This window comes from Danio rerio, chromosome 9, assembly GCF_052040795.2.
Source record: "Danio rerio strain M-AB ecotype USA chromosome 9, GRCz13ab, whole genome shotgun sequence".
Taxonomy (NCBI): domain Eukaryota; kingdom Metazoa; phylum Chordata; class Actinopteri; order Cypriniformes; family Danionidae; genus Danio; species Danio rerio.
The window spans coordinates 52,233,354-52,255,310 of record NC_141029.1 but is presented as its reverse complement, the minus strand read 5'-3'; the positions used below and the strand labels follow the sequence as shown (position 1 = coordinate 52,255,310).

Sequence of the window (21,957 nt, the reverse complement as noted above, 5' to 3'; positions counted from 1 at the left end):
ATGCAACAGTTGTTTGGATAAATTGGTCTTGCTTACATTTTACAAAAAACTGAATTGAAATTAACAAACAAAAAGATTTTTTTTATTTCAAATATTAAATATTGTAAAACATTTATTTGCCATTATTTAAATTGCAAAATTATTTAAAAATGTGTTTTTTAATGTAAATAGAGAAGAAAAAAAAGTAGAAGAGATTTTGGTTTAAATTTATATAATTGTTTACAGTTTAAACAATTTGTTTAACTGTCTATTCTTCTTCTTTCCTTTTTTCTTCTTCTTCTTCTTCTTCTTCTTATTATTATTATTATATTGTTATTATTGTTTTTATTATTAATAATAGTAACAATTTTACCATTATTATTATTATTATTATTATTATTATTAAAAGACAAAATTTATGAAAAAAAAATTATTACTTTGTTATTTTCACTAGTAGTACCACTATTATTAATATTATTATTTTGTTATTATTCGTATTAGTATAATTATTAGTATAAATGTATTATTATTATTATTATTATTGTTATTATTATTATTATTATTATTATTATAATTATTACTTTGTTATCATTATTATAACATTTAATGTTAATAATATCATTATTTTGTTTTATAATAATAATAATAATAATAATAATAATAATAATAATAATAATAATATAATAATAATAATAATAATAATATTATTATTATTATTATTATTATTATTATTATTATTATTATTATCTGTAATCATAATTATTACTGTATTATTTTATTATAATAATAATAATAATTATTATTATTATTATTAATATTACTTTGTTATCATTATTAGTGATATTATTATTAATAATATCATTATGTTGTTTTATTATTATTTTATTTTATTTTTTAAATATGTATAATTTGCATTGCAAACTATTTACATTAAAACAACACATTTTTTAAAGATAATTTTGCCATTCAAACAATGGCAAATAAACATATTAAAATTGGAAACATAATTTGTTTTGTTTGTTTGTTAATTTCAATTCAGTTTTTGTGAAATGTACAGGGGTCAAAATTAATTGTTTCTTCTCAGCACCGCGATGTAGACACTATTCGGTATCAGTTCATTAGATCATAACCGGTAATTACATACTGACATTATTTATCTCATTTGCACAGAAGAATACTATTCAAACGGGGCAAGGGTGAGTAATTAAAATGCTCCAACTACGTCTCCTGGGACGCATTTCGCAGTCTCCAGTAACATCCACAGGACTACGTTTTCAGAATGACTCTGGTTTGGAAATGTAACCAAGACCAATTTACCCAAAAAAACAGCTGTTACATTGATATAGAAACATATTGTCAGTGTGATCTGGCCTTTTTAAGCCATTCAATAAAACAAACATTGTCATAATTAAACATTTAATCCGGCAGTACTTACAGTGGATGTCGGCGGCTCAGGGGATTCTCTAATGGGCCTTTGTTTTGTAAGAGTATGCGTGCGTGTTTCCTGCACTGGTGCATGATGGGAAAGAGACTGTGATCTTTTGACAGCAGAAGAAACGGCCTGAGCAAAGCGAGACGGAGATGATGGCGAATACGGTTTGGGTGCAGCAAAACTTCTCAACTTCTCCAAACTCAGCGAAGGCGCAGGGTTTGTAGGAAGACTCTTCTGACGGGACAAAAAGGACGACGGTGGGATTTTCGGAGCTTCAGGGAGAGCTGCATCTATCTCTTCATTCTGAGGTAGAGATTTAGCACTCGTACTCTGACTTTGCTCTTCCTCCCATTGGACTGGTGGAGGTGGAGGAGGAAAGATCTCCATTGCTGGGAAAACATCAGACTGCGGGCTGCTTAGGGATTCTTTAGGGCGAGCTGCGGGACTGCTACAACAACTACTGCTGCTGCTACTACTGCCAATACTGGCCCGCCGTACCGCTGCAGAGCTCACGTAATCTCCAGACATGCGTTTGTGTTGCGGCACACGGAAAGACGCTGGTTTGGGTCTCGTTGCAGGAGGAACTTTCTTATCTTTGAGGGAAACAGAGTCGATTCTTTCATCAACACTTGAGGAATTGGTTGGATTGGTTGAGGAATTGGTCTGTTTGGTGGATGAATTGGTTGGATTGGTTGAGGAATTGCTTGGATTTGTTGACAAATAGGTTGGACTGGTTGATGAATTGATTGGATTGGTTGACCAATTGGTTGGATTGGTTGACAAATAGGTTGGACTGGTTGACGAACTGGTTGGTTTGGTTGACGAATATGTTGTATTGGCTGACAAACTGGTTGGCTTAGTTGACAAATTAGTAGACAAATTGGTTGAATTGGTTGCTGGTGGTGAAGTGCATTGATTTGTCTGAGCAAACGCATTCTGATGGCCATTAAGAGTGACCGTGCCATTGGAAACATTGGGTTTGCAATCGACTTTAGGCTCCAAAGTCATCTCAATCTCAAGCGAATGCAACTTTTCCAGAGACTTCTGAGGGACTATGGTGTATGTGGTCATGCCCACTTTTGGGATGTATCCGCGGGTGTGCTCATTGGATGGTTTGGGTTTGGGTTCTGCATCCGTTACATAGCTTACGCTAGCGGGTTTAGATGTTGATGTCAAGTCTTTCGATTGCTGGATTGAAGGTTGGAGCTCGTCGGTGGAAGTAGCCATATCTTTTTTCAGTCCTATTGTCGATGTGGAGAATTCAGTGCACAAGCTTGAAGGTTCATTAGAAGATTGCACTTGTGTTTGCGTCTCGGTGTGAGTTAAGCTGGATGTATTAGGAATGGTTTTTGAGGTCTGAGCTTCAGCGTAAATGGAACAGCTTGACTCAGGGGAAGAAATGGCTGTGTCTGAATCAAAGCACTGCACTTGTAAGTCTGTTTGCGAGGTCTGGATGCCGCATTCAGATCTTTGAGGCAAAGATGTATTGCTCACAGTAACTTCTTCTAGAACAGGACCACTTTCAGATGGTTGAATCAACTGTTCTGTCTTTCCTGGGTCTACAGAAAGAGAGAAAACAGAGTCACGCATCCAACACTTTCATTATGTCACTTGAGTTTTACTGGAAATATAAAAACGATGCAACAAACAATGATTTCTTTGAGGAATCGTGTCATGAGGAATACACTTGTCCTTGTTTAATCTTTTGAGATTAAAGGGATCCTTGTATTATAGATCTTTCCAAAACTTCCATTGCAATCAGAGCTTTTTCCATGCTAAATAATTTCTATATTGTGAAAAAAATATATTATTATAATTATAATAATTATTTTTATTAATAACATGCTTTATTATTTATTTATATTATAATTTATTATTATTATTATTATTATTATTCATTCATTCACTATTTTCTTGTCAGCTAAGTCCCTAATCCGGGGTCGCCACAGCGGAATGAACCACCAACTTATCCAGCACATTTTTACGCAGCGAATGCACTACCAGCCACAACCCATCTCTGGGAAACATCCACACACACTTATACACTACGGATAATTTAGCCTACCCAATAAACCTGTACAGCATGTCTTTACACTGTGGGGGAAACCGGAGCACCCGGAGGAAACCCACGCGAACACAGGGAGAACATGCAAACTCCACACAGAAACGCTAACTGAGCCGAGGTTCGAACTAGCAACCTTCTTGCTGTGAGGCGACAGCACTACCTACTGCACCCTTGCATCGCTCCATTATTATTATTATTATTATTATTATTATTATTACTATTGTTGCTGTTGTTGTTTTAATGAAAATAAAGATGGTTGAGTTATTTGCAGTTCAAACTATGTCATTTTTATGACATTTATGCATTAAATAAATAAATAAAATGTTTTTATTCCACAAAATAGAAGTGATTTTTATGACAATTATGCATTTAATGATAATACAAACAATGATTTCTTAGAGTAATCGTGTCATGAGGAATACCCTTTTCCTTGTTTGATCTTTTGAGATTAAAGAGATCCTTGTATTATGGTACATTTCCAGAACTCTAAACCTCCATTTCAACCAGAGCTGAAACTAAGCTGTCATTTTGAACTGTTAAATAGTCTCTATAATGCTTTCTCAAATGTTAACAGCTTGCTTGCTTTTTAATTAGTTCATTTTTGTTTAGAAATGTGCTGTCACCAGCTTATTCATCAGATCTTTTACAGGTACGTTTGAAGGCAATATTATTAAAATGTTTAAAAAAAAAATTCTTCAAAATGCTATGCATATACTTATTTGGTTATTGCAAAAAATATAAATAAATAAACAAGCAAATACATATCTATTGCACCATGTACATATTGTATGTACATGTTGCAAGTTGATGTTTCTCAGTCATAACATTTAGAAGATTTAAAAAGAACAAAACTGTTTGCTTTGCTTTAAGATACTTTAAGAAATTAATTGATGTGAAATGTACATTATCATTAAATGTTTATTTTCAAGGTGACATGATGGCTTAGTGTTTAGAACTGTCACTTCACAGCAAGAAGGTCGCTGGTTCGAGTCCCAGCTGGATTGGCATTTCTGTGTGGAGTTTGCATGTTCTCCCCATGTTGGCAAGGGTTTCCTCTGTGTGCTCCGGTTTCCCCCACAGTCCAAACATGCAGTATAGGTGAATTGAAAATGTGCGTGAATGAATCTGTATGGATGTTTCCCAGTACTGGGTTGCAACTGGAAGGGCATCCACTGTGTAAAATATATGCTGGATAAGTTGGCGGTTCATTCCGCTGTTGTGACCACAGATTAGGGACTAAGCCGAAGGAAAATGAATGAATGAATGAATGAATGAATGTTTATTTTTTATGAATGTACAGTAACTATATTGTTTGGACCTTGGCTAGAAGTAAACCTATTAAAATAAGTATAATAACGTGTATAAAATAAAGGACACACTAAAGAACAAAAACAAAAAAAATGAAGTAAAATACAGTACACTAAAGTAAAAAAGGTGCTGAAGAGTCTCAGCCACTGGTCAAAGCTCACCTTTATCTTCTGAGGTGATATGGGAACTTCTGGTCTGGTCTGCTTTCATTTCTCCATTCACTGTGCCTTCAGCAACTCTGTCAGGGGTCAAAACCATGTAAAGGTTAACAAACACCATCAACAAATATATTAAGTCATCTTTACTTCAGTTCAGTTTAATACAAAGGTCACTATTAAAGGAAATGTTACATCACATTACAAAAAATTCTTGCAAGTGGAAAAAAATGCAAACAGATTTGCAAACAGGTGCATGTTTTGCACATCTTGGTATTTTCATTCCAATTACAAGATTTATTTATTTTTTTTAAAGTTTTTTGTAGACAGATTCAAGAAGAAGAGTTTTGTTCAGATAGTTTGTCCACATCTAACATAGGCACAGCAAATAAGATAAATTAAAAGAAAAAAAAAGGAAAAACACCCACCCACATAACAAGCAAACTTGTTACAAAGACCTGTTTGAACAACATAGTATGATGACAAAGCATGTTAGAGCATTACAGAAATGATGCATTATTGTGAAAGTTTTTTTTTCCAAGGTAACAGATAAAATGATTACAAATGTTGTCAAATTGTTCAAGTTTTCTTTTCAAGTAGTATCTTAATTCGCTCCAAATGTAACATAGAGACAATTTCTCCAAGCCACAGTTTGCGTGTAGGGGATTCCTTTTTTTCCATAACAATAGCAGTAGCTTCTTGGCAGTAGTTAAGCAGTTTGAGAGCAATGTATGTTGTGTATTTGACAACAAATGCATTTGCTCAGAGAATCCCAGAATTACAAGCATTGGATCTGGTTGTAATTGCAACTTTAACTCCTCGGAAAGCACTTCAAAATTTCGATTACAATAATTCTGTATCCTGGAACAAAAAATAAAACTGTGAGAGAGATCCGGATCTGATGAATTACATTTGTCACAAATAGAAGAATTTTGGAAGATTCTATGTAGTTTTCTCTTTGAATAATGTAACCTATGAATTATTTTAAACTGAATAAGACAGTGTCTAGAAATAATAAAGTGTTTAACAATATCCTCCTAACCTGATTGCCACATTTCTTCTGAAATTTCCACTCCTAATTCTCTCTCCAACTCCTTCTTAAAACATTTTGTGGAGGGAGAAGTAACAGATTGTAGTTGTTCATAAATTATTGATAATCCTTTTTTACTACCTTTACACCAATCTAGGCATTTGTCAATGATTGAAGGGGATGTAGTATCTGATGAAGACGTATGGGCATATATGTAGTTCCTAATCTGTAAAAAATGTGAAAAAATGATTCTGAGGGAATTTAAATTTCTGCTGTAATTGGTTAAACGAAGCTAAATTTCCGTCAGCGAAAATATCTCCTACAGTATATGCACTCATTTCCTTCCATTGCATAAAAGTCCCATCTAATGTAATTTAATTTAATTTAATTTAATTTAATTTAATTTAATTTAATTTAATTTAATTTAATTTAATTTAATTTAATTAATTTATATAGATATATTTTTTACTATCTTATTTTATACAACTTTGCAGATTTTTTTCCATGTGTCTTTTCTATTTTATTAACATTACTGTCAATATATTAAGCAGTGTACTTAAGTGGGTTTATTTAAAAAAAATCTATCTCTGTATAAACAATGACATCTGTACTTAGCATAAAAATAAAGTAAAAAAATAGATGGATGGAAAGATAGCTATTGATAAACATTCATCTAATGTAGACGGAATAAATGATGCAATAACAAGAATGTTTTAATGCGATATAACAAAATTAGCATAAAAATAGATGAATGGAATATCTACACTTGGAAAAAGTTCAATATTCAATTTTCATGTTTGGCAACCCTTATTATCATATTTCTCCGCTATAAATATACTTCCAGGTGAATAACGTGACTTATCTTGTATGTAACTGTAATCTCCCTTTTTTTCTATTCCCTCTGTCCAGACCCTTTTGCTTGGTCTACACCAGTGGTTCTCAAACCTGTGGTACGTGTACCACTAGTGGTACGCGGGCTTACTTCTAGTGGTACGCGGAGGAATCACTGAGTAACAAAAGAAAAAATAAATACAATTTGATCATTTGATGCAAACGATAACCCCAATGTGATAAGTATTGGTTGTTTTCTAAAGCCTACGATCAAAGTATTGTGCTTAGAATGTTTACTTTAGTGCATGGCGTCTTCAGCTGCTAAAAATCAATTAACTTGATTATCAATAGCTATCTTTCCATAGGCACAGAACTAGAGAAAGAGGTGTTTGGTGCTTGCAGAACAGATACTGTACGTGTTAGAGCAGTGGTCCCCAACCCTTGGGCCACAGACCGGCACCGGTCTATAGATCAACTAGTACCGACCGCACAAAAAATCATTAATTATTTCAGTTTTATTTATAATCTGAGTCTGAATAATCATTTATTTAAAAAAAAGTCTTTTATTTTGAAAAATGACCATATTCTGTTGTTACATCTTAGTCACTTGAGTGCCAAAATTTGACCCATAGGCTAGCAAAATTAGTAAGAACTGCCGCACAAAGCGCTTGCATATTCCAGGCGTCCCCAGATGAAAACATCTTAACTTTTCACAACGCCATACCGCGAGTCATGCGATAAGAAATGACAGATCAGCTTCATATTTTGTATGGAATATGATTTCATTGAATGAATATGACTCTGCTTCGTTTCAAACCGTGCAGTGCTGTAGCTGCTTACTTTTACCAACTACGCGACTTTATTTCAATACTGCTCATTATGGTGGTACTTGGAGAGACAACTTTTTCTGGGGTGGTACTTGGTGAAAAAAGTTTGAGAACCACTGGTCTACACTATAGCCTCACATTGTATGAGCACAACACTATCCCTGATTGTAACAGCCATTATTGTTGTCTATTTATTTTATTTTTATTTATTTTATTTTATTTATTTTTTTAATTTAATTTAATTTAATTTAATTTAATTTAATTTAATTTAATTTAATTTAATTTAATTTAATTTAATTTAATTTAATTTAATTTATTTATTCATTTATATAGATATATTTTTTACTATCTTATTTTATACAACTTTGCAGATATTTTTTTTTTCCATATGTCTTTTCTATTTTATTAACATTTCTGTCAATATATAAAGCAGTGTACTTAAGTGGGTTTATTTAAAAAATCTATCTCTGTATAAACAATGACATCTGTACTTAGCATCAAAATAAAGGGAAAAATAGATGGATGGAAAGATAGCTATTGATAAACATTTCACTTAATTGCAAATCAGCAAATGTATGTACATACTCTGCATCAGTGGACAGGTCACATACTGGATCGTCTCTGGGCGTCCCGCTTTCTAAAGTCACTGAATCCTGCGAGGGAGTTGCTGTCCCGGCACGACCCGAATCCAGAGAGATGTTTGCAGACATGTTGAGACTGCTGTTGTCCTCCAGGGTTTCATCTTCCACATTGACCCCCGCACCCACACTCATCTCCTCCTGCTCCTTGATCTCCTCCAGTGGAGACGTCACTGCTGACTCTGCAAAATAAGATCAAGTGTTAAAAAAAAAGTTTTAGTAACCAGTAATTTGATGGTAATCAATAACCTAAATTGTCCGATATATACTGTGCATTTTTTAAAGCTGCTTTAAAGCTGTGATTGTTGTGAAAAGCGCCATACAAATACACTTGAATTGAATTTTGTTTTTAGTATTTCACGTGACAATAAACAGTGTGTGCAATGAAAAGAAGCGTCAACCTCCCGCTCTCACTCAGGAATCCAATACAGAAGTGATTAAAACTGTAATTCATCGACTCGTCTTTGGAGGCTGGCTCCAGAAAGTCCAGTCGCCTCATGCATCAACGCTGCGTACACACAAAAACTTTGCGTACGCCAGGTTTTACGCTCAGAATCTGAGAATGTGCACAGCTCCACGCCAGCTTCATGCCTGGCGTACGCACATTTCTTGTACGTGTCTGTTTTATTTCTATTGGCGACTCCTAGAGGCAGTTGTGTTAAATTGCACACTACAAAGTGTCCGTGTGCCATGCAATGTCAGCTGTATGAGACGGGTTTATGCGCATGTCTAGCAGGTATACAAGGTTTCCATACCATACAGTTGACCAGCCAAACATTAAAGCAGCTAGCTCTCTGCAACTCTCACATGGTCGCCCACTGAAGCTAAGCAGGGCTGCGCCTGGTCAGTACCTGGATGGGAGACCACATGGGAAAACTAGGTTGCTGCCAGAAGTGGTATTAGTAAGGCCAGCAGGGGGCGCCCAACCTGCGGTCTGTGTGGGTCCTAATGCCCCAGTATAGTGACGGGGACGCTATACTGCTCAGTGAGCGCCGTCTTTCGGATGAGATGTTAAACCGAGGTCCCGACTCTCTGTGGTCGTTAAAAATCCCAGGATGTTCTTCGAAAAGAGTAGGGGTTTAACCCCGGCATTCTGGCCAAATCTGCCCACTCCCCTCTGTCCATCATGGCATCCTAACCATCCCCATATTCAATTGGCTTCATCACTGTCTCCTCTCCACCAATCAGCTGGTGTGTGGTGTGCGGTCTGGCGCAAAAATGGCTGCCGTCGCGTCATCCAGGTGGATGCTGCACACTGGTGGTGGATGAGGAGATCCCCCCATTGTGCATTATGTAACGCGCTTTGAGTGCCCAGAAAAGCGCTATATAAAATGTAAGGAATTATTATTATTATTATTATTATTATTAATTTGCAGCGGTCGCCACTTTTCTCAATGTAATCGGAGCGATCAACTGCACGCACATTGCTATAAAGGCGCCATCAGAAGATGAATTTGCATATGTGAATCAGAAACATTTCCGTTCAATAAATGTGCAAATAAAATACGATGCACAGACTTATTAATGATTCCTTGTCTAATGATTACTTGTCTTCCTTGTGATGAAGAGTACAGGCAAAATCTGATATGTAGCAGGAGGAAAGAAAAAGAATCATCCGACGCTGGATTCAAACCGAGTTCATGCTTGAACGTGTCAAAACTAGTGATGGGTCGTTCATGAACGATTCGTTCATTTTGGATGAATCTTCAATATGACTACAAGTATTCTCAGGGAGTGATTCGTTCATCCGCGCGTGCGCACATTTGTGCAGGTGGTATCGTTCATTTCAAGTCTTCATCACATTGGCAGAAGCCAATCATACGCGTTCAGAGCCGGAAAAAGAATTGATCTGCTCACCTCTCGAGTCCTCTATCGGGTCTGAGTCACTCGTTCATCACGGGCCAATCATACGCGTTTAGAGTCGGAAAAAGAATTGAACCGTTCATCTCTCAACTCGTTGGGTTTGAGTCATTCTGTTACGTAAACAACGAACGATCATGGCTCCTATCGGCTTAGACTGTGCATTAAGATTATATGTGACTGTCAGTGTAACGTGAACGAATCACTGACATTTGAAGACATGAAGAGCTGAGCTGAGCAAAGAGACAACAAGAGACAACAATAGACAAAAGAGCAGGTAAACATTGAATTATTATTTTCTCCTTCTTATAGTATTTTATTTATGACTTATTTGTCGTGTGATCAACCTTTTGGGCTAGTTGTAGATGTGTTTGGAAGCAATTTGTAACATTTTAATAATATTTTGGCAAATTGAACCAAATGAACGAAATGACTCGAAAAAAGATTTGTTCATCTTGATAAACGAGACTCAAAGATCCAAGTCAGTAAAATGATCCAAACTTCCCATCACTAGTCAAAACATGTTGGTATGCGTCTTACGAGCTGCGCCAGTCATGCTGATAAAGACACTACAAAATTTTGCACCTTTACATCGCACTATTTCTTTTTTAATCCACTCAGTGCTATGTTCAGACTTAACTGTGTTAACCGCATCAGCTAAACTCTTCCACTCCATTTTTTTCTTTTGTTATTAATTCCGGAGGACAAAATTGCAAATAACACCCGTTTTCTCCGGCTACCTCCGAAAGCAGCACCTCCAATTCACATTCTGTTCAAAGTTTCTCTTCTTGCTTGCTTTTGCCATTGGGTTTTGCCAAAGTATAGTCATTAGCATATTCATACGGGGGAGGAGGCAGGGAGGGGTTTAGCACTCGTGTATGTTGCGCTCAGTTTCACGTTCATTCGGATGTACAAAGAGAATATGCGTGGGATTCGGCGTACACAGTGTTTCATACATCTGAATTTTTTACTGCATATGCACAATTACAGCTTTGTGCGTACGCAATGTTTTAGTAAGATTTCCACGCAAATCTTCGTACATGAGGCCCCAGATGTTTACTGACATAGTCAAATATTATTTACTGTCATCAGGCCCGGATTGGCTAATCAGGAGAACCGGGAGAATTCCCGGTGGGCCGGTCCGTTTTTTGGCCGCGAGGGCCGGAGTCTCTAGCTGCTTGCACTTTCAGCAGTTACACTTTTTAAATTTATTTGTTTATTTGATCATAGCCTCACTCACTCATCACATTTTTAATCATTATTTTGCCCGCAGCTCCGCTCTTTTTATTTATTTTCTCGCATCCCCGTGAGCTAAATGCAGCCCGCAGGTTAATGATGATCATTATTAACCTGCGGGCTGCACCCCATTCCACCCCAAACAGCGGCACCTTAGTGAATATTAATTAATATTAATGAATATTACACCTGCTCATTGAAAATCTGATGATTTACTACATTAATAAATCTTAACTTTTAATCTTGACATAACTTGATCAGAAATCTAAAATGGGGAGAAAAAGAGTAGGGTAAAAAAAAAAAAGAGTAGACATCAATAGGAGCAGATAACATTGCAGGGCTTACCAGCGCCATTGTGGTCTAGAGATTAGCACGTTACGCATTGACGCAACCGACCCGAGTTCGAACCTCACCAGAGTAAAATATGTGTTTTTTCAGTGTTAAGACATCAAATACTGTTTGGGTTACTTATGTAGGAATACATTTTTCTTGTGTGTGTGACGACTGTTACAAAGGACTGGATATCTATAAAGAATTAATGTTCTCATATTTATGAAAAACATTTGTTGTCCTAAAGCAGCTGTGTCCTTGAAAAAGACGTGTTATGACTAGTTCAGACTGCGTGATTTTAGCCCCGATTTTGGCTCGCCGACAGGTTTTGAGAAATCGCAGACAAATGCCTATAATCACAGGCAAATCGCTGCTCGTGCACGTGAGTGACAATCACACAGTATGAACGATCAAAGACGCGATCTGAGAGAATCGCCGACGAGTCACCGATGCCTGCGAGATATTTGGCGTGTTAAATATCTGGAGCTGTCGGCGATGCAAATCATGCCGTGTGAAATGAGTTTTGACTGAAAATAACATCAGCGATCGCCTACAGCCAATGAGAGAGCAGCTTTCACTTGTGTGTGCGTGTGTGTATACCTGCTGCAGGCCAGCGGGAGGCTGGGGGAGAAGTTAAAAGCGCTCTTTTTCGGTTTATTTGGACCCACGAAATGGAGGGAAAACTAGTGGAGGTTTGACAGGAATCAGTAGCAACCGTGTCTGTTTGACGTTTCATACAGAAAGAAATTAGTTTATTAGCAACGTTGAGGAGAAATGGCTAATTCCCTTTAAACCCAGGTGAGCAAACATGTACATGTTCAACCCCATTAAAGGTTTCTTTCTTATTATGTAGTTAATAACAAAAGATAGCCTATACTACGTGTTTTTGGCTGTGAGACGTAGTTTGGGCGAAGTTGTCGGCGATTCTCCCTATAGTAAAGTCATGCAATGTGAATGTCCCCATCACTGATACATCTTGCAGTGTAAACAAAGCAGCGACGAAACGCTAGCCCAGATAGTCATGCAGTGTGAAAACAGCTGTGACACGACTAGTTGGAAAATCATGCAGTCTGAACTCGGCATTAGTGTCATCTGAAACTGAATTGGAAATGACGTTATTTTAATATTGTCAGTCGTCGACTGAGGTGGGCCGGTCTATGGCTTGAAACTCCAGAGCTAAAAAGGAGTCCCACAACGGCCCTGACTGTCATCATGGCAAAGATAAAATAAATGAGTTATTAGAAATGAGTTATCAAAACTATTATGTTGAGAAATGTGTTAAATAAAAAAAATCTGCTCTTCGTTAAACAGAAATTGGGGAAAAATAAACAGGGGGGCTAATAATTCTGACTTCAACTGTAGTTGAAATTGGGTCGGCTAAATTGTCCGTAGTGTATGTGTGTGTATGGATGTTTCCCAGTGATGAGTTGCAGCTTGAAGGGCATCTGCTGCGTAAAACATGTGCTGGATAAGTTGACAGTTCATTCCGCTGTGGCAACCCCAGACAAATAAAGGGACTAAGCTGAAAAGAAAATGAATGAATGAATGAATGAATAAAGTGGACTACTTCGTAGATTTCACCTATTGCGGGTTATTTTTAGAACGTAACTCCCACGAATAACGATGGACCACTGAATAAAAAAAAACCCACAGTGCATCTCTGCATCAAATAACTCTTTTCTTTTTGATGTTTGTCACCAGTTTTTTTAGAAAATGATTATGTTCTACTCTTTGACTCATGGGATGTAAACGGTGCTGCATTCACAAATGTTTTACTGCAACGTTTAAATGTTTTATTATTCCAGTGTTGTGCATAAATCTAACTCACATCTCAAGATAAAAACAAAGCTACTGTAACCCTATAAGCATAACATCATGGAAAGCAGCAGCTGACAGAAAGAGATCTGGCCTATGCAGCTTTAATATGGATTCCCCGCTCCTCAGACTGAGCGAGAGTGGTTAATTAAGACGTCTTGCTTCTCTCGCCTGATTCGGCTCTTCAATCGGCCTCTCTGGAGAGCTGAGAGATGAAGAAACATCCAGAGAGCCGTCTCTGTGATCTCTCTTAGACATTTACATTCAGAGCCCTTCTTCCGTTGCTGCTCTTTCTATCCCTGCCCCATTCTGAGCTCTTATTTATGCATTTCTAGCTCTTTATATATTTATTTTGCTCCTTTATTTTTCTCTCTCAGTGAAGACGTGTCGAGCACAAGCATAAAAAGCGAAGCCCTTTTTTCACGTTTCCATAAGCCAATCAGTGTTGACTCCGGCATGCGGGGTAAAGGCTTGTGAAACTCAATGCAACTTCAGCAAAAGTTGCAAGAGCATTGATAAAACACACTTGTGAGAGACAAAACTGAGTGAATGATCCCTGCTGGGTCTCTTGAGGCTGTCTTTGTGTGGTTTTCAACAATGAGAAAAGTTTGCTGCAGATTTTGGCTCTTGATTAAAGAGCGCTTACACTCCACATCTCGATTTATACTTCTTAGAATTATAGCTTTTTTGCTTTCATATAGATGTACACTATAAAAATGATCTGTACATTGACAGTTTTCCATATTATGTGGTTCAAAAACACATAAGCAAAATGCTTAATTGCTGGAAAATCCACAACATACTGAGACTGATAACAAGCACATTGCAGACATGAGTACATAAAAGCAAACACGGCAGTGGCAGTGGTATAAAACAAGAAAACAAAACTGCACAGCATGCATCCATTCAGGTTTTTACTTTTATACATTTCTTTCAAGTATATTTTTCTATGCCCTATTTTCTGAGACAATGCACTGCCTTTTGCTAAAAAGGAAAAAAATGCCAAAAAAAAAAGAAAAAAACGTGAACAGAGACATGGATGGATAGATGAGCAGGCGGGTATTTGGATGGATGGATGGATGGATGGATGGATGGATGGATGGATGGATGGATGGATGGATGGATGGATGGATGGATGGATGGATGGATGGATGGATGGATGGATGGATGGATGGATGGATGGATGGATGGATGGATGGATGGATGGATGGATGGATGGATGGATGGATGGATGGATGGGCAAGTGGGTATATGGATGGATCGTTCAGCGGGTGGGTATATGGATAGATGAGCAGGCGGGAATATAAATAGATGGATGGATGGATGGATGAATGGATGGATGGATGGATGGTTATATGAGTGGATGGATGGATGGATAATTGGATAGATGGGGTGGGTATATGAGTGGATGGATGGATGGATGGATGGATGGATGAGCAGGCGGGTATATAAATGAATGGATGAACAGATGGATGAATGGATAGAGGGGTGGGTATATGGGTGGATGGATGGGTGGCTGGGTATATGGATGTATGGATGGATGGATGGGGTGCGTATATGAGTGGATTGATGGGTGGGTGGGTATAAGGATGTATGGATGGATAGGCAAGTGGGTATATGGATGGATCGTTCAGCAGGTGGGTATATGGATAGATGAGCAGGCGGGTATATAAATGGATGGATGGATGGATGGATGGTTATATAAGTGGATGGATGGATGGATGGATGGATGAATAGATGGGGTGGGTATATGAGTGGATTGATGGATGAAAGGATGGATGGATGGATGGGAGGGTGGATGGAGGGGTGGTTATATGAGGGGATGGATGGATGAATGAATGGATAGAGAGGTGGGTATATGGGTGGATGGATGGGTGGGTGGGTATATAGATGTATGGATGGATAGGCGAGTGGGTATATGGACGTATGGTTTAGCAGGTGGGTATATGGATGGATGAGAAGGTGGGTATATGGATGGATGGTTATATGAGTGGATGGATGGGTGGATGAATGGATAGATGGGGTGGGTATATGAGTGGATTGATGGATGGATGGATGGATGGGAGGGTGGGTATATAGAAGGATAAATAGGTAAATGGGTATATGTACGGATGGATAGATGGGTATATGGATGGATAGATGGGTGGGTGGGTAAATGGATGGATGGATGGGCGGGTGGGTATATAGACAGATGATTGGTTGACTGTGTATATGGATAGATGTTTGGTTTGTTGGGCGGGTGGGTATACGGATGTATGGATGGATTGAAGGGCAGGTGGGTATATGGTTGGATGGATGGGCGGGTGGGTTTATGGATGGATGGATGGATGAATAGGCGGGCTTATAAACGGATGGATGGACGGATGAATATCATTTATATATAATAGAAAAAAAATAAAAAAAATAAAATAAATCACCAAATGTTGGATTTGTCCATACTTGACCCAACGTAGGATTATGACAACATTGTCTTTAAAAACTATATGCACCTATAAAATCCTTTTGCAACTATTGATTCACAACCAAATGACTCTGAATCGATTCCTTTGAACAAACAAAATAAAAAGAGTCATTTATATTTAACTGAAAAAATTCACCACATGTTGGACTTATCCATATTTGACTCAATGTTGGGTTACGACAACATTGTCTTAAACAGCAACATGCACTTATACAAACAACTAAAGATTTACAAAAAAATGACTCTGAATCAACTCTTTTAAACAAACTGGTCTAAAAAGAGAAAGCATCAGTAACAGGCTCAGACGTAATGCTTAAACGCATTTAAATCATAGTTAGTGAGCCGCAATCATTCAGCACAACTGGAAACACAATTCCTCATGATTTCCATCCAGGGAAATGTCAGGTTGAAGGTTTACGCAATGGCGTTTGCTCTCAAAACACCTCTGATGAAATGTCATAGCTGTGTTTACGCCCTGAAGAAACCCAAACACACACACACACACACACACACACACACACCGCAGCTGCGGCCCATTTGCAACCGTGTGCCCGTGTGTGTGAGAAAAACTCCAACTAATACAGCTGCAAACATTTAAGTGAATGTAACATCTAGTAAATTCTCACCAGCACAGCCACCACCCAAACTACATGAGCACACTGTATTTAGAGCCATAGTTGCCCCAAAATATGAACATTACCTCATTTACTCTTCCTCATGTGCTTTTAGACCTTTATTTTTGAGAAGATATTTTGAAGAATGCTGGTTGCTGGAACCATTTATTTATTCATTGTCCTTCGGCCTAGTCCCTTATTTATCAGGGGTCGCCAGAGTGGAATGAACCACCAACTAATCCAGTATATGTTAAACACAGCGGATACCCTTCCAGCTGCAACCCAGTACTGGGAAACACCATACACTCTTGCATTTAAACACTATGAACAATTTAGTTTTTTCAATTCACCTATAGAGCATGTCTTGGGACTGTGAGGGAAACCGGAGCACCCACGCCAACATGGGGAGAATATGCAAACTCCACACAGAGCCTCAGCGATCCTGCAGGTGGGCGGCAAGATTTATTATTATATACGTCATATTAAAATGATCAAGGAAATGGCATTTCCCTTTTTCTGTGATTGATTACTTTGGACTCAACTGTTTTGCAAAATCAGCCTCATCGTTACATACAGACATAACTGTGGCTTAAACAGCTGCACGCCAACTAGGACTACATTCTCAGTTGTATAAAGCAAACCATCACACAAATGTAAAGATAACAATGATTAGAGTTATAATAAATAGCTCACTTGTGTCTCAGGTCTGCGAAGTTGCATGAGTGCATTGATTGACAAACTATGCATGCTGTCTTTGTGTGAACACTTTAATATATCTGCATAGTTGTCCATATTAAAGTGCTTTATAACGGACACACGCCCGTACAGGAGGATCTAGCGAGACTTGGTGGTGTTTCTGAATGGAACAGCTGTTCACTGTTCCTGACAGAACACTCAATAATATCCAGCTGCAAACCTAACCGCCTTCAGATCAGTGTGATTCAACAGATTCAGAGTGCTTTTACTGTACATATACATCTTTCTGTTTATTTTTAATGAGGCGACGTAGTGGCGCAGTAGGTAGTGCTGTCACCTCACAGCAAGAAGGTCGCTGGGTTGCTGGTTCGATCCTCGGCTTCTGTGTGGAGCCTTGCATGTTCTCCCTGCGACCGCGTGGGCTTCCTCCGGGAGCTCCGGTTTCCCCCACAGTCCAAAGACATGCGGTACAGGTGAATTGGGTAGGCTAAAGTGTCCGTAGTGTATGAGTGTGTGTGTGTGTGAATGTGAGTGTGGATGTGTCCCAGAGATGGGTTGCGGCTGGAAGGGCATCCGCTGCATAAAAAAATGCTAAATAAGTTGCCGGTTCATTCCGCTGTGGCGACCCAGGATTATTAAAGGGACTAAGCCGACAAGAAAACGAATGAATTAATTTTTTATGAATTTGAATAGCAGTAGATGAATAGTAGTCAGTCCAATTCAAAGCAGCAACTTTTTTGCCATCTCCTGTTGTCCTGTCAGGTTCATTTATTGAAGAAAAAGCCTATCTATCTATCTATCTATCTATCTATCTATCTATCTATCTATCTATCTATCTATCTATCTATCTATCTATCTATCTATCTATCTATATCTATCTATCTATCTATCTATCTATTTTATATAAATATATATTTTATTTACATATTTATTTGTATATTTAATAGTTTATATGTATATTTAATAGTTTTAATAACTCATTTCTGATAACTGATTTATGTTATCTTTGCCAAGATGACAGTAAATAATATTTTACTAGATATTTTTTTAAGACACTTCTATACAGCTTAAAGAGATATTTAAAGGTTTAATTAGGTTAATTAGGCAAGTTATTGTATAACAATGGTTTGTTCTGTAGACTAGCGGAACAAAATAGCTTAAAAGGGCTAATAATTTTGTCCCTAAAATGGTTCATGAAAAAATCTAAACTGCTTTTATTCTAGCCGAAATAAAACAAATAAGACTTTCTCCAGAAGAAAAAATATTATCAGACATGCTGTGAAAATTTCTTTGCTCCTTTAAACACCATTTAGGAAAAAAAAAATATTAATAAAAAAATAAATCAAAGGTGGGCTAATAATTCTGACTTCAACTATTTATATATTCTTTTATAATAGTAATAAATAAATAAGGGTTTAAAATAAGCATTTTCTTGAGACAATCAGTTTAAAAGAAAATGTCTGACAAGTGGGCCTTCAAAATAATTCACAGAAAGAGGCGGTTCTTGAAGTAAAAAAGGTTGAGAACCCCTGGTGAAGGGATGAGTCGGCAGTGTAATCAAATACAAAAATCATTTACAGATGTAATTAGATGATGGTAATTTTTTCAGTAAGTGCATTATGTAACATCCACATACACAAAAAGTACATTGTATCAAATTATAAATTTAAATGGAAATACACAGAATTTAAGGACACATCATATAAAGTGAGATAAAAACAATAACTCATTTAAAATAAACTAAATAAACATCTAACATGGAGATTTTATAACTAAGGTTGGTTTCTAGCACAATGCAATGACAGACAGACAAACAGACAGACAGTAAGTATTTCAATTATATCAAATTACAGAAGGTTGTGATGTGCCTATTAAACCACTAGATGGCGACCAAACATACAGAAAGTAAATGGAATTACACACTGTTCCCCAAATCCCAACTGAGCCTCTGGAGTTCAAAGTACATTTATTGTTCATTCAAGCACAAGATCCTCTAAATAATGAAACAAACACTGCAAATAATTCTCTAAACTCTAAATAATGACCTCCTTTCTTTTCTTTTCCACCTACTGCCAACTCATTATTACAGAGCACGAAACATGATAAAATAGTGAACTAGTAATTAAATTCTCATTGTTATTAGAGTAATTAAATAGTATGTATTGTAAAAAAAAGAAAGAAAAATCTTAATCTGTTTTATAAGTTCCTCTGTTCATTAACAAACTTTAGTTTTACATTTGATCAAATAATATATAGTAATTTTATATTATATCACATTCCATTATATTGTATTTTATTACATTAATTCAATATTTTTTAAAAGAATCTCTAATATATAAAATAGCACTTAAATTCAAAGTTGAAAATTAAATTGTGCTGTTTTCTAACAAAAATGGTTTGTTTGTTTGTTTGTTTGATAAAAATATAATATAGTACAACAAAATATGAAGTATTATTGCATTTTAAGTATTAAGTATTATAGTTTTCTTTTGCTTTAAAGCAAAAAATAAATATCCAAAATTATTATTCGGTTTACAGATAAAAATATATGAATACAATATTTACAATTGTAAAAAAATGGTTAAAGGACAATGATTATGGATATATGATATTATATATGATATATTAAATATTTATATGTTGGTTAAAGGATGGACAATTGTTATGGATATATTATATGGTATATTATATTATATGATATAATATATAATTTGATAGGTTATATGATATGGTATTTGATTATATTATATGGTATGTTAAATGGTATGGTATATGATGATATTATATGCTATATGATATGATATATGATGATTTTAATATGGTATGGTATATAATGATTATAATATGATATGGTATATGATGATTATAATATGATATGGTATTTGATGATTATAATATGGTATGGTATATGATGATTATAACATGATATGGTATATGATGATTATAATATGATATGGTATATGATGATTATAATATGATATGGTATATGAGGATATTATATGCTATATGATATGATATATGATGATTTTAATATGGTATGGTATATGATGATTATAATATGATATGGTATATGATGATTATAATATGATATGGTATATGATGATTATAATATGATATGGTATATGATGATTTTAATATGGTATGGTATATGATGATTATAATATGATATGGTATATGATGATTATAATATGATATGGTATATGATGATTATAATATGATATGGTATATGATGATTTTAATATGGTATGGTATATGATGATTATAATATGATATGGTATATGATGATTATAATATGGTATGGTATATGATGATTATAATATGATATGGTATATGATGATTATAATATGATATGGTATTTGATGATATGATATGGTATTTGATGATTATAATATGGTATGGTATATGATGATATGATATATGATATGGTATATGATGATATTATATGCTATATGGTATAGTATATGATATTATATGCTATATGATATGGTATATAATAATATAATATGATATGATATATAATATGGTATATGATGATTATAATATGATATGGTATATGATGATATGATATGGTATTTGATGATTATAATATGGTATGGTATATGATGATATTATATGCTATATGATATGATATATGATGATTTTAATATGGTATGGTATTTGATGATTGTAATATGATATGGTATATGATGATATGATATGGTATATGATGATATTATATGCTATATGATATGGTATATGATGATTATAATATGATATGGTATATGATGATTATAATATGATATGGTATATGATGATATTATATGCTCTATGATATGGTATATGATGATATGATATATGATATGGTATATGATGATATTATATGCTATATGGTATAGTATATGATATTATATGCTATATGATATGGTATAAAATAATATAATATGATATGATATATAATATGGTATATGATGATTATAATATGGTATGGTATATGATGATATGATATGATATATGATGATATTAAATGCACTATGATATGGTATATGATGATATAATATGATATGGTATCTGAAGATATGATATGGTATATGATAATATATGATATGGTATATAATATGGTATATGATATGATATAAAATTATATATGATATTTCCCAGTGATGGGTTGCGGCTGGAAGGGCATCCGCTGTGTAAAAACTTGCTGGATAAGTTGGCGGTTCATTCCGCTGTGGTGACACCATATTAATAAAGGGACTAAGCCAAAAAGAAATTAAAATTCAAAGGGGGGCTAATAATTCTGACTTCAACTGTATATGATATTGTGTATGATGATTTTATATATGATATGGTATACAATGATATGACATGATATGATATAGTATATGCTGATATGATATATGATTTGGTATACGTTAATAAGATAATGATATGATATATGATATGATATGAAAAGGTATATGATTTATGGTATATGATATATGATATAATATGGTAATATAAGTATAAAGAGTATAAAATGGTATATGATATGATATGGTAAATAATACATATTTTACATGATGATATATAAAATGACATACAGTATGATACAATTTATGATATGATATGATTTATAACATGATATAAGTCATGAAATATGATATGACATAATATAATATATGATTTATGATACAAATTTTATTGTACAAATGTTTATTTTTA

General features: G+C 35.4%; 1 protein-coding gene across 7 annotated transcripts in view; it reads right to left on the bottom strand.

Moving 5' to 3' along the window:
• cobll1b (cordon-bleu WH2 repeat protein-like 1b) overlaps nt 1-21,957 on the bottom strand; it is a 155,775-nt gene that overhangs the window by 8,616 nt on the left and 125,202 nt on the right. For 6 of the 7 annotated variants that reach the window (XR_015498704.1, NM_001365214.2, XM_087265854.1 and 3 more), the window contains 3 exons: nt 8,213-8,447; nt 4,946-5,022; nt 1,415-2,970 (listed from right to left, as the gene is read on the bottom strand). Coding sequence is in view for 6 of the 7 variants with exons in the window: in NM_001365214.2 (NP_001352143.1) it covers nt 1,415-2,970; nt 4,946-5,022; nt 8,213-8,447 (1,868 nt within the window). In the remaining variant the exon portion in view is untranslated. Of the gene's footprint in view, nt 1-1,414; nt 2,971-4,945; nt 5,023-6,415; nt 6,580-8,118; nt 8,448-21,957 lie in introns of those variants that run through there. The other variant, XM_087265859.1, reaches the window with a different exon arrangement.